Source organism: Chrysemys picta, chromosome 7 (assembly GCF_011386835.1).
Source record: "Chrysemys picta bellii isolate R12L10 chromosome 7, ASM1138683v2, whole genome shotgun sequence".
In the NCBI taxonomy this organism is placed as follows: Eukaryota; Metazoa; Chordata; order Testudines; family Emydidae; genus Chrysemys; species Chrysemys picta.
In genome coordinates this window covers 107785221-107799374 of record NC_088797.1, presented here as the reverse complement: position 1 = coordinate 107799374, position 14154 = coordinate 107785221, and the positions used below count along the sequence as shown (strand labels likewise).

The 14154-nt window shown below is 50.0% G+C and overlaps 1 protein-coding gene across 29 annotated transcripts in view; it reads right to left on the bottom strand.

Moving 5' to 3' along the window:
- Window positions 1–14154, bottom strand: part of CTBP2 (C-terminal binding protein 2) — a 226210-nt gene that overhangs the window by 14195 nt on the left and 197861 nt on the right. For all 29 annotated transcript variants that reach the window (XR_010589509.1, XR_010589510.1, XR_010589513.1 and 26 more), the window contains 4 exons: window positions 10325–10531; window positions 2185–2399; window positions 1517–1647; window positions 138–265 (listed from right to left, as the gene is read on the bottom strand). Coding sequence is in view for 17 of the 29 variants with exons in the window: in XM_065553541.1 (XP_065409613.1) it covers window positions 138–265; window positions 1517–1647; window positions 2185–2399; window positions 10325–10531 (681 nt within the window). In the remaining 12 variants the exon portion in view is untranslated. The remainder of the gene's footprint in view (window positions 1–137; window positions 266–1516; window positions 1648–2184; window positions 2400–10324; window positions 10532–14154) is intronic.

The window sequence follows — 14154 nt, the reverse complement described above, 5'->3', positions numbered from 1 at the left end:
ACAGCGACTCTGGCAAAGCCAGGTTTAGAAACCAGGGCTCCTGGCTCCTTGTCCAATCCCTTGACTCATGCTGTCTATTACAAAATAAACACAGGCTAAATAGAATATGCGTAAGATAAAAAGACAGAGTTAGATACCTGTGATTGCGCGACGGATTTCAGTAGCAGCAGCCTCTCTCATCTCTAGGGATGCCTGCTCGCTGTACCAAGCAGTGTGCGGAGTACAAATTAAATTAGGAGCATCTTTCAATGGGCCTTGAGCAAAACTATATAAATATGAAAAATCAGGGTGAAAGTTACAAATCGTGACAACCTAATGGCCAGCTTCCTTCACATGCAAGCCACTCTGCTCTAGCCACATGATTTACAGCCTCAGCAAATGTAGTGAACATGGAACACCATGGGTTCTCCCTCTGGTCTGAAACTGTTGAGTGGTGTCTGGCATTGGGAGAAGAGGTGCTGAAATGCTACTTTAGTGCCGGGCTTCAGGGGGCATTTTGGACTTTGCATCAGTGCCAGGGCCGGCTCTAACTTTTTTGCTGCCCCAAGCAGCAAAAAAAAGCGCCGCCCCGCCGAGCCCCCCTGCCCCCGAGCGCTGCGCTGTGCGCCGCGCCGCCGGAGCGCTCCCCCTACGGAATGCCGCGCTGCCCCCCATCACCCCAAGATTGGCCGCCCCTTCCCAGGTGCCGCCCCAAGCATGTGCTTGGTTGCCTGGTGCCTGGAGCCGGCCCTGATCAGTGCTGAAAAATTTATCAGCAGTTGTGATAAAAAGAGCAGGTGGATTTGACAGCCTTTTATAAACCTGCTGGATGATTGATTTTAATACTTCCATCACTAGTATTAATGAGGAGATAAATGACTGGGCGTCTCTCTAGCAGCAACAATAATTCATCTGTCTCCAGCAGTGTTTCTTCTCCAACACTATGGACTGAAGGAGCAAAGTCACTAATGCTGGAGACTTGAAGAGACACGGTCAGGTCATTTGAGCACTTGAGTTTGTAAGTTTGTATAGAGTTATACGTATATAAATAAAGAGAAAGCTTTCTTAAAACCGTCAACAGAAATATGTCCGTGATTTGCAGTAACAGTTTTCATTTGCATTTATAAACAAATATTCTCCTGTAGTGTCTGCACTGCAAACGTAGCAGACTTGTGCTAGTGTCGGAAAGTGAAATTTTCATGTTTATTTTCATTGTCCAGTGGAGCATTCTCTGTAGTGAAACAGGACTTTTAACCTGACACGGTCCCTTTTCAACTTTGTTTATAAACCAAAATTTTAAATTATTAATGGTCTCAAGACTTCCTTGGATTACTGGTTTTAGAACAATGCCTACTGTTTTCTCTTTCATAGCACTAGGAATTCCAGTCTCAACATTCACAGGGCCCAATCGCGGGAGCTGGTGTCAATGGGAATAAATGTGAGCCCTAAAATAGCTGTAAGATGAAAAGTGAATTAACTACACTATGTATAAGTAGCTTTTAATTTAAAAACAAAACAAAAAAAACCCATTGTTTACCTAAATGGCTCCGATTCATGCACATCAAGCGCTGCTCCTCGTATCCTTCCTTCCTTCAGGGCTTGAGTTAAGGCTTTCTCGTCCACAAGCCCACCGCGTGCTGTGTTTACTAGGAATGCTCCCTGCCTCATCTGATGGAAGCCAGGAGGAAATAAGAGAATATTCAATATGGTTATTCAATGACTCCTCACTTCTCACGACATAGATTTAAATGCTACAGTAGGTACAAGCACTGTATGCAGAATCTCAGAACACTTAATATGGTAAATACAGGCAGATTTTCCCTTGCTGAAAAGATTACCTCTGAACACATATGTTTTGCATATTGACTACACAAGGTTGCACAGTGTAGGATTAACCCCAAAAGAAAACCTTCCAAGCTAGCAAGGAGGTTCTTGTGTTCGCTTACTAACAAAGGTTTTTATATCAAAAGCCTAGGCTCTAGTTTGTAATGTCACACAAAATAGGCTCCTGTTTCTGTCTCAGCAACTGCATGAATGGGCTCTCTTACCTGCTATCATCTGGTACCGTACCTAATGTGCAAGAGATGGATGTAACTAACTACTCAAAGGTAAAATCATCACTGGTATCATCACTATTATAGTGTTCTGGGTTTTCAGCACGAACCATAAAATGATCTTCTTTCTTTTATAGAAAAGGTAAATTACCTGCTTGATCGTGAAGTCATTGATAAGGTGGTGATTATGTTCATTAAGGTTACAGTGCAACGATACACAGTCACTCTGATATAGCAGGTCCTGGAGTGTGTAGACTCGCTGGACGCCCAGAGACCTTTCTATCCCATCCTGCAGGTATGGGTCGTAAAATATCACACTGAATCCAAATGCCTTGGCTCGAACTGCAACTGCCTGCGCAGTGCGACCTACGTATCAAGAAAAAGAAGAGAGGATGTTGAGACACTGTAGCACTGAATCTATACAACAATGTTCAGTAGGCAAAAGATCCATTTACTGCCACTATTTGCTCCCATGTATTTTCTCCTTGTGCCACAGCAAATTCATTCAGTCTGCACTGATTCTGCCTGCTCTCGTTTATTTATTATCCACATCTGTTTGTCAGGAGGTGCTGAGGTGCGGGGCTTTTGGAAGAAAGAATGACATGAGCAGTGGCTAGAGCCAGGCAAGTGGTACAGAAGTTTCCCTGCACCACTTCTCTAATACACCTATATAACCACTTATTTAGCTCTTAGGACTCTTCCAGGAGGTGACCTGTGGCCTGATGCTGCTCCCATTGGCTGTTAGGCCCCGATCTTCAAATTATTTAGGTGCCTATGGGCCTAGACTAGTATCATACTCCTGTACTGTACTTAAGTCATGTGGCTGACATGAGAGGTGCGGAGGAGAAAGCTAGTGTAACGAAAAGCATTTCTCCTTAAAGAGGCATGGTGCGTTCTGAGGATGTGAGCCGAGGCCAGGGCTAGCGATCTCAATGAAAGACACATAGCCAGGAACTTCGAAGCCAAGCTCTGAAACTTGAGACAGGCCAGTGAAGTCCAATGCCACAGAGGGAATCAGATTCTGCACCTCTAATAAGCAACAAAGAGTCCTGTGGCACCTTATAGACTAACAGATGTATTGGAGCATAAGCTTTCGTGGGTGAATATCCACTTCGTCAGATGCATCTGACGAAGTGGGTATTCACTCACGAAAGCTTATGCTCCAATACGTCTGTTAGTCTATAAGGTGCCACAGGACTCTTTGTCGCTTTTTACAGATCCAGATTAACACGGCTACCCCATCTGATACTTTGCACCTCTAATGTGTACAGATTCATTAACCAAGGGCTGCAAAGTGCTTTGAGCAGGAAAAAGGCTAAATATTATCACTAACCCCCTGCACTGCCCATTCTCCCTCCCCATCACTCACTGGCACATTTATGCCAAACTTCTGTCTGCAGCAATCTCAGCCCCGAACCTGGTGATTACATCACTTCAATTCATTCTGCCTTTGGCTTAAGAAAGAGCAAAAAAAGTAACCAAATGTGTCATTTAACGCTCCCCTGCGCCGGTAACACAAACCGCCTGCCTTTGAGGCCTCCCCTCCCTGCTGCAGCCGTGACATCTGTAAGCCTCTTTAATTCTCAGGATCGACTGTCTAGCTGTTGACTTATTTGAAGGGCAAACACTAACCATACAGCACAGCGTGCACAGGGCTAGGCCTAGAATGCACCTTTACAATACAAGCAGCAATAGTGGTAAAAGGACTGTCCATTAAGCATTTGCCATGTTATTTAAAAGGTTGCTGTTTGAGTAAACGTAACTATCTGCACCCCTGCAGCGCTCGGCTCTGAGGTCAGAATTTGCAGCTACAACCCCACCGGGGTAGGGCCACATTCTGTGTGTTCTCTGAGCAGGTCAGGCCATGAGGAGCTGTATTAAGAAATGAAATCCTTTATGAGGTGCTTTTGTTCAAGCAGACAATGCCAAAAAAAACAAAAAAAAACACACCCACAAAAAAAATAAAGCCCTAGTTATAAGAGCAACTTGTTTGCTGTAGGCTTTTTCTTCCATACTCTTGCTGAATGGCTATTTAATTGGGCATGACTAAGACAACTGTCATGGTTCTGAAGCAAAGGTTTAATAAGCCTATTCTGATAAAGAGGGACAGCTGCAGTGCAATCAGCAGGTCATTATCCACAATGTCGTTCCTATTCAATGTCATTGCCTGGACTCGGCTACCCAAGTCCTACATCAATACATGCCCCTTCATTCCTCATTCGTCTGTCTGGCAATGTAAAGAAAGCCAAATAACCAGGCACTGTCCATTCATGTTGAAGTACTCATTAGAATCAGGCTATGTGAGTCCTGTGCTGCGACTGCCTGAAAAGCTGCCCTTACCTGAGTACTTCATACAAAGCATCCCCTGTCTACAGACCAGGCCCATTCCTCAACACAGCAGAGCTTTAGCACCGTCATTTTACTGCCCCCTTTTGGCTGGGGCTGGGTGATGCTGAGGGGCTCTAGTTGAAGGAGATGGAATTCCAAGGAGTGCTGGAGCCTTTCTCCTCCCTCTAGCAGCAAGCTCTAAGCTTGGGCCTGTGGTTACAGGAGCAGGCCCTGAGTGTGTTATGATGCGAGGAAAATGAAAGAAGTCCAGCCATTCAGTGCCTCTGTCTTCACGCAGCCCATGACAGGGGCCAGTGCCTCATTTCTGAATATTTTATTTTCCCAACGAACTGCTTCTGAACAAAGTGGGCCAAATTCACCTCTCATGTACCACCACCGAAGTCACTAGAGTTACAGCAGGGATGCAATTGGCTCATTGTCCGAAATACCAGTGATAATGTGGCTAGCCCGGCTCAGTGCCCTGGGTGTGGACTACTTATGCTGGGGGATGTACAATACGAACAGCATGCTTACACTGGCTCTGGAATAACAACAGAACGGCCATTCTGGCTCAGACCAATGGTCCATCTAGCCCAGTAGCCGACAGTGGCCGGTGTCAGATTCTTTAGAAAGAATAAACAGAAGAGAGCAATTATCGAGTGATTCATCCCTGGCATCCAATCCCAGCTTCTAGCAGTTAGAGGCTTAGGACACCAGGGGCATGAGGTTGCATCCCTGATGGCTAACTGCCATTAATAGACCTATCTTCCACTAATTCAGCTAATTCTTCTTTTAACCGAGTTATAGTTTTGGCCTTCACAACATCCCCAGCAATGAGTTCCACAGGTCTTGTGCTAGGGTCCCCTGTCTATAGATGGTTACCTCAGAAGCGTGTATCACACGCTCACAGCAACCATGGGGCAAGCCTCATGGTGGATTGTCTAATGACAGTTTCAAATGCTTAACCATGGCCCTGTTTTAAAATGTTTCAATTCCAGTTGTGTTCCCACAAAGATGCATGTAACAAGTAATCACTGCCAAGCTATGGCCAATAGCTTTTCCCCTTCTTCCCTGTCCAAGTTCCACCTTTTGTCTATTTAAACTGTTTTTTCCCTTTGGGTCAGAGCCTGCAGGGGGTTTGCTTTTCTCCAGAACTGGGCAGCTTCCACACAGCCTTAGTTGAGCTGTGGCTTCCTCTTGGCAACATGTGGCAAGCCATCAGGTAAAGAGGTACAAGCTTTCTGGCAATACATATGCAGCTGCTATGTCCCCCATCTGCAACACTGGCAACATGGCTATTTTGAGATTTGTGTCCTTAGCCACTCCATGGCTGCACCCTAATATGATTCTTTTCATTTTCACTGATGCTATTTCCATGAACTATTTCGGGTTCAATGAATTAGCACTTTCCTACTACATTTTCATAGGAGAAGAGCTGGAAGGAAATTGTCAAGAGGACACACTTCCTGTCACAGAAATGCAGGAGGGCAGGGCCAGCCTTAGGGAAAATGGCACCCGGGGCAAACTTGGTGCCCTTTCTTTGATTTTGAGAACAGCAGCATGGGGTGCAGGGTGCAAGGACCAGTCTCTAGCTCTGGAACCTGGCCGGGCTGCACAGGGAAGAATTTCTGAGCTCGGGGGCTCCCCCGGCCATATACACCCTGACTACCTAGCAGCAGGAGAGTGGGAGGCGGCGGTGGTGGTGGGAGCGGAGGTGAGCTGGAGCGGGGAGCGGTTCCTCTACCCCCCTGTTACTTCCTGTGCCCCCCCGGTAACTTCCTGCGCTCCCCCGCCCTAGCTCACCTCCACTCCGGAGCAGGCAGAGGTCCCGGGGGGCGGGGGGGGGGGGGAAAGAGAGAATGCGGCACCACGAGGGGAGGAGGCGGGGCCGGGGATTTGGGGAAGGGGTTCGGAAGGGACGGAGTTGGGGGGGGGGGGAGCCAAATTTTTTTTTGCTTGGGGCGGCAAAAATCCTAGAGCCGGCCCTGAGAGGGACCCACTCACGCAGAGGGAGAGCAGTGCCCAGAGGCAGTAGGAGCTGGGACGGAGAGGGAATCATTCTCTGCAGGGAAAGAAGATGGAAAAACTATTTCATTACATTAAGGGCCTGGTGTTAGCTTCGTAAAACAGTTTTTAACCAGTACCCTTCTATTTCTTTAATGAGGGATTTTTCAATACAATAAAAGGACAGGGAGGGCTGAGCACCGGGCTAGGCGCCAGGCCTCCTGACCTGGAATCCTGGTGGTGTGACCTGGACAACTTACTTATTCTTTTTCCTTCACTTTCCCCAGTTATTAGAATGCACAATGCCGACCTACCTGCATCCCAGGGGTACTGGCAGGATTCATTAGTGATGGGCAGTGACGAGGAACAGCATCACACAAAGGCTACATATTGTTAGAATATATCTTCTGACTATCAACCTTGTACTCTAACCACTGGCCAGTGCTTCCACGCTGACATTTAATGTCTGGCCTCATGCCCAACGTGCAGCGAGACACTGTCATGACGTACACCAGCAATGTCTTGCACACCAGCCGTTAACACAGGGCCCTCAAACTTCAATAGTGTGAGAGACAGAGGGAGGGTGTCTGCACAGCAAAAAATCCCTCTGGCCGGGAGTCTCAGGCTTGCAGAGCTCACGCTGCAGGGTTGAAACCAGCAGTGTAGATGTTCGATCCTGGACTGGAGCCCGGGCTCTGAGACTGCCCCCTTCCCCCCCCCCCCAATGCTGGGTTTCAGAACCTGGGCTCCAGCCCAAATATCTACACTCCTATTTTTAGCCCCACAGCACAAGCCCCGTGAGCCCGTCAGTTGACCCAGGCTCTAAGACTCATTGCTGTGGGGGTTTTGTGGGGTTTTTGGTTTAGCTGTACCCACAGGTACATTCTAGCCAGGTCACTCACTAAATCTTCAGCCCAGCGTTAAAGCATCTTTAATTGCACATTAGCCACAATGCCAGTTATCTGTGCTACTTTCGCTCCATTGCAAGTTAGATTCTGGCTTGGCTTTACGTAGCCATGCAGAAGGCATCCGGGGGAGTGAGACTTCCCTCTCCTCTGCAGCATCCTGGAATTTCCCTTATGCACTGGTGGACAGGGATTGGGCTCTGCTCCCAGCATGGCAGAGTCAGAGCAACTGGGTCATCAGCGGCAGCAACTCTGGCTCTAAAAGCATGAGCCGCTACTGCCTGGACTAAAAGACTCAGCTCTCAGCCAAGGCTGTAGCAGGCTCAGCAACTTCTGGCCCAGCCACCACCAGAGGGGAAGAGAGTGCCATACTAAGTGATTGTGAGTTACTTGCGGGAGGGGAATTGTAATCTTCTCTGAGGAGTGAGCAGGGAGCCCAGAAGAAGCTATGTCTCTAAGACACAGCTCCCTCCTTGAGTGGCTCCTGGGGGCAGCACACATTCACACACAGGCTGGTTCATGTAAACCTGTGGATAAAATCATTGCTAGCAAGAGGATACAGAAATTGTTGCAAAGGTTCATGGTCACACTCCAGAGCTGCACTCTGGAGACAAGAACGTGTGGGAAGATACAGCCTGAAACAAGGCTACCAGTGTGTGTGTGCAGAACCCTTTGGGAAAACTACCACAGGGTAAAGTAGGGTTACCATCCATCCGTATTTCCACGGACATGTCCGGCTTTTGCGTCTTTAAATAGCCGTCTGGGAGGAACTGGTAACAAGGTTATAAGGTCCAGGATTTTTCCGCCACCCCTCCCTCCCTCCCCTCCATGAAGAATGCGGAGTGATTGATTGGGCGGCTGGGCCTGATTGAGCCGCTCCCATTGGCCTCCAGCAGCCAGAAAACCCCCCCCCCCCGCTCCCACCCCCCTGCCTGCAGCCCGGTGTAACAACACAAACAGCCCCACCAGCAGCGTGTTTTGGCTACACGTGGAGCCAGCATCTGACCAGCATGGGCATGGTAAGGGGAGTCCTGGGGGGCAGTCAGGGAGCAAGGGAAGGGTTGGATGGGCCTGTCTGGGGGTGGGGGTCTGAATATGGGGTGGGGGGGCAGTGGGTTATATTCTTTTGTGGTGCCCGAGCTCCAGCAATATCCAGGGCCGGGGGCCCTGCTCCAACAATATTTGGACCTGGGTCTCTCCCCCGCCCATGCCTGCAGCAGGCCCCGGCCTCCACCTGCCACCTCCCCCCATTTGCCCCCCCCCCCCGCAGGTCTCCCCCATCCCTGCCCGAAAGAAAGCAGCCCCGCCCCTCTCCCGTGCCTGTGCTGCCGGAGTAGCACATTCCTACCCTGCTCCCAGCAGCAACTGCTGTCTGCTGCCCCAGGGTCCTAGTGCCCCGCATCCACTAATGGCAAGGCAGGCTGCCCTCACCCTGCTCTTCCACCCTAGCCCTGAGCCTCTCCAACGCCCCAAACCCCTCATCCCCAGCCCTCATCCCCCTGCACCCTAATCCTCTGCCCCAGCCCTGAGCCCCCACCTGCATCATGAACCCCTCATCCTCAGCCAGAGCTGTCATCCCCCTGCACCCTAATCCTCTGCTCCATCCCTGAGCCCCCTCCTGCATCATGAACCCCTCATCCTCAGCCCCAACCCTCACCCCCCCGCACCCTAATCCTCTGCCCCATCCCTGAGCCCCCTCCTGCATCATGAACCCCTCATCCTCAGACCCACAGCCCTCACCCCTGCACCTCCTCCTATCCCCAAACTTCCTCCCAATCCCCCTCCCCACACACCCCCTCCTGCCCTCAAACTCCCTCCCAAAGCCTGCACCCCCTCCCTTTGCACCGCCTCCCACCCTCAAACTCCATCCCAGAGCCTGCACCCCTCACCCCCTCCTGCACATCCACCCCTGCCCCAGCCTGGAGCCTGCACCCAGCACCCAAACGCTATCCCAGAGCCTGCACCCTGCACCCCTACTGCACCCTAATCCCCAGCCCAGGACCTGCACCCCAGACCTCCTCCCCCCACCCAACCCCCCTCCCAGAGCCTTAGGCAGGTGGGGGCGGGGGCAGGTTCTGGGCACCACCAAAATTTCTACAAACCTCTCACCCATCGACGGGGCAGTGAGGGGACAGGTAGGGTCCTGGGGGGCAGTTAGGGTGGGGGGTTCTCAGAAGGGGGCAGTCAGGGGAAAAGAAGCGGGGGGGTTGGGGTTCTGAGGGGGGCAGTCAGGGGATGGGAAGTGGGAGGGAGTGGATGGGGGCGGGGCTCCCCCAGTGTCCTCTTTTTTTGATTGTGGAAATATGGTAACCCTAGGTAAAGGGAGAGTGCACGAGAGGCTCACGAAAGCACTGAGGAGATGGGGCTCACCAAAGTCCTGTCCTGGCAGCCTTGGAAATCTGCTTCCTCTTCGCAGAGGAAGCTGGGTTCACAATTCTGAACAGGAAAAGAACAGGCTCCTTCGCCGGAAAATCAGGGCACATGGCTTCTTTTCCCACGTAACTATAGCGGCCTAGAAACACTGTTAAATCGGTGGAACCCCTAGCATGGCTGCAGTTGTATTGCTACAAAAGTGCTCAGATCAGTAGTGCACAGTCCAGTAAATGTAGCAAAATAAGCTATGCTGATATAAAAGTTCTAAGTCAGGGATGGGGAACTTTCAGCTAGTGGAGGGCCACAAAATCCATTCCAACCCTTTGAGAGGGTCCTGAGGGAGGGAGCCTGCCCTGCATTTATGCCGCACTATTGGCTCCTCTGCCCTGGGGCTGGGCCCGGCTCCCCACTCCGGCCTGTTGGCTCTCGCCACAGTATCATGTCACAGCCACCCTGCCCCCTTCCTGGCCCTGATACCACCAGATCGCCTGCCCCAAGTTGGACACCAGGTGTCCAAATAAAATAATCTATTTAGTGCGATGGAGCCCCCGGGCGACCAGTTGCCCATCCCTGATCGAAGTCCTGAGAGGCGTACTCCTCCAAGGTCAAGACTCCATTAGATCACTGCAAAAGCAGATGGCTCTGCTTTGGATATTTTGTCCCCCAGAGTTGCCAACATACCAAATCCAATGAGGCCGAGAGTTTCTCCTCTGATCCGAGCTGCTCCTGAGGCCACCTCCCTTATCTGTTCCACACTCTGCACCCGGGTCCCTTCCCTCAGTGCTTGATACAGCCACGTGTTCCGCCTGTAGAGGTTTAGGACATGGCATATGGTGGAATCTGCAGTCTCTTCCACAGCTGCTGATGGGATATTGCAGACAGCAATCCCTGGAGAAGGGGGGAAAAACCCAACAAAATCACAATCTTAGAGCTGTGCGATCTAGTCACGGAAACACCAGCAAATCCAGGCTGCTCACTAATGAAACTGTTGTATGTCCAGGAAACTGATCTGAACCATTTCTATGTTCCTTGATACCATCAGCGGACCATTTCCCAACCCAGCATGTAGGCGGACCTGCTCAAAAAAATCACATGACGGCGAAAGGAATTTTGTGGCAAACTCCCAATATCACCTTGAAATTGTACTACGAGATGCTGCTTCACAAAGCACCAAACTCACAGCTGCAGCCTGCGGACTACGTAAGAAATAACATACATAAGAACATTTGCTTGGCATACTGGATCAGGCAAGCAGGCTTTCTAGGGAGGTATCCAAACACTGTACTTCCCAAGGTAGATTTTTTCCCCCACCGGTTTTAAGCTAAAAACTCAAGACACCTTTTAAAGCTAAGATTCCATTTATTTTAAGCAATCCTAACTGCTAACAACGAATCCTATTTTGATACTTTTAAAACAATATTTTTTCCCCAATGAACCAATGAGAAGTTCTTTTTAAATGTAATACCAGCAGTACAGTTATAACAGGAATGTTACTGATCTGTTTTCTTTACTTTAGCTGCATATAACATATCAGTGTATTAATTTTCTGCAGTGAAGGGGTGAAGCAGTTCCAAAGCATGCAAGTCCCAGCCAGGCCCATTGTTCCTTCACAAAGGCTGGTTTTATAAGCTGCAATGAGAGTCCTTTCACCTCTGAAATGTCAGTCTGCTGCATTTCTATACAGAGCAAGTGTCCCGCCACACACACACAAATAAACTGGTGGGACCTCACCACCGGGCCACAGCAGGGCAGCGATATTGGCCAATGCAGCTGGTAGTTCTCGGGACAAAAACTCAACCTTTTTGATCCTATTCCGTCCTTAATTGAGGCCTTTATGACATTGTTGCACAGTGATGTGTGGGAAGACGGGGTTCCTTGGGAGCTTCTGGTTTAAATTCTACCACCAGATCAAGGGAAGATTTGGGGTGATTTCTGTCTCTGATGGGACTCACCCACTCTCTGGTGCCCTGCCAGGATTACTTATCCTTCGGGCTCTTACAAACATGTCTGAAGAAAAGTCTGCACCAAGGGTCACATTTTTTAAAAAAATTCCCCAGGGCAGCCTGCCCTCGCCATACCAACAGGCCACCACACTATTTCCCATTGCACTTGCTGAGCACTCTTAGAAACAGGAAAACAGTATAAACATGTGCTAAGCTCCCCTGAAAACCAGGCTCTTACTGCACATGTGTTTTCTACGCAGCCTTTTCTCTCTCCTTGGTGATAAATAATGAGAATTGTTTAAACGGTAAAACAGAGATTTCCCAGCCCTTCACTCTCCCTCTCTGCAATGAGTCTGGCCCGGGGACACAGGATCACCCCAGGCAAAGGGAGAACATTTTTTGCATCAGTCCCTCTTTTTTTGCCTATGTGAGAGTCAATAACCATTTTGGGTAACAGTTTTAAAAGTGCCCAAGTGGTTTAGAAGCTTATATTTCATTGAAAGTCATTGCAGTTTAGGGTCCTAAAACTCCAAGGCCAAGATCCTCAAAGGTATTTCAGCAGCTAACTCTCAATGAAATCTATTTAGGCACTGAAATACCTTTGAGGATCTGGCACTTTCGGGAGTTTTACCCAAACATCGTGACTGCATTCCTTTTAATCCTTTCCCTGGAAAGAGCAGTCATAAGGTTTGGAGCCCCATCTTGTGGTAAAGGGTTTGAATCCCAGTCCTTATTCAGGCAAACTCATATGAAAATCCCTACAGCCCAGATCCTTAAAGGTTCTTAGGCGACTAAGTCCACATTCAGGCATTACTGATATTCTCAAAGCTGACACCTAACCCTGGAAGCACCTCCAAATGCTGGTCGGCATTTGCAAAGTCACCTAAATGGTGATGCTGCCCCACAGCTAATGAGCAGCTTGGAGGCCTTGCTCAAGCTGACACCCTGTAGGCCCCTAAGCCAGAGTCTCAAATTGGGCAGGGGAAGGGGAACGCCTATCTCACCAGCAGGGCCAAGTCCTCTAGGTGTGCTCAGAGCATGATTAAGCCACACCTGTCACACTACAGCAGGAGGACTGGATGCAGGTCTCCGATCGATGGGGGCAGCACAGCTCCCATACAAAATACAGCTGGGACAAGAGCGAGTGTGGGAGAGCAGAAGAGAGAAAGTTTGTTTCAGCTGCCAGGGCATGGGCTACCTAAGCAGCTGACCTGTCTTTGGTGCCTCACTCCAGGAGAGGGTTCGCAGCTGGGACTGCCACATGGAGGGAGGCGCCCAGCAGCCAGCCGCACCAGGTCAACCGCTTGGGTGCCTAAACTCTTCTCTTTGCCCCAAGTCCTTCCTTGGGATTTCACTCCCAGCTAGCCTAGGCAGCTCCCTTGCCAATTCCTTCCTTAGGTGTCTAGCTCTCCCTATGCACTATATGGGGAGCCTAGCACAAGACTGACCATTCCACCCGGCAGCAGGCTGCCTAGGGTTAAGTACTGCTGTGTTGAGCAGGGCAACGTCTATGTACTATACCTTTAAGGATTTACGCATTGGTCCTTACCTTGTGAGAAGAATCTATGGACTATTTGTGCATGTAGGCAGTGCACTGCCGCCGGCCTGCCTGACAGGGACAGATTTAAGAAGTGAGGCCTAGTGGACAAATTAACTGAAGGGAAGGGCAATATTAAAGCCCAGTGCGGCACTCAAAGCTTGTCTTCACTGCAGAGTGAACCCTCGTTATAACAAATGTTGTCCTAACTCGAGTCCCATCCACACACACAACCCCTTAACTCCAGAGCTGTGGTGCTTTTAACTCACGCTGGCTGGTCTGTCAGGGGGACAGGACAACAGCTCATCAGCTACTAACACAACCACTCCGTGCTGCTAACATAATGGCTGGTTGTAGCATGCGTGTTATTTCACTCTCACTTGAGCTACGCTAACTAGAGAGGTTACTCCAGTTAACTCTGCAGTTAGGACATAGCCTCAGTGGGGCAACCTGTAGCAGCTGAAGTGACAGGGGGAGGGAGGACACAGCTGTAACGGCCAGAGAGGCAGATGGACGGGGAAGTTCCCCCTCTCCCCATACAAGGGAGGGGCAGGCTCTCACCTCCCTCTAAACCTTCCTTCTCCCATCACTTGACAGTCTCAAGTAGCCTGATGCAGAGTGGTAGCTAGCCCGCTCCTGCATGGTGGAGGGGTCACTCCTGGCTATGGATGTAGGAGAAGCAGCAGCAGCCTTGAGCGGGCTCTGGTGCAGTCTGCAGCCTTGTCAGCATGGAGCGGCTGAGGTACAGGGTTTGCAGAGTTCTCACACCGCTAGAACCCCTTTGTTAAGGTAACGGCTGCAGGCCTGGATCAGCTGATCAGGACACCCATTAGAGCTGACACTGCTGAATTAGCCAGCTCAGCAAGACCTACAATTGTGTGCTCAGTCCTGCTCTCAAAGGCCTGGGTGCTCTAAGGCCTAGTCTAGCAGGTGGGGAATTCTGCATTCAACTATTCACAGGAACAAGCAATTGGTACAGCACCCCCCTGCAGACATGTTCTTTTACTCTGCCCCCATACTTTCAACATGCT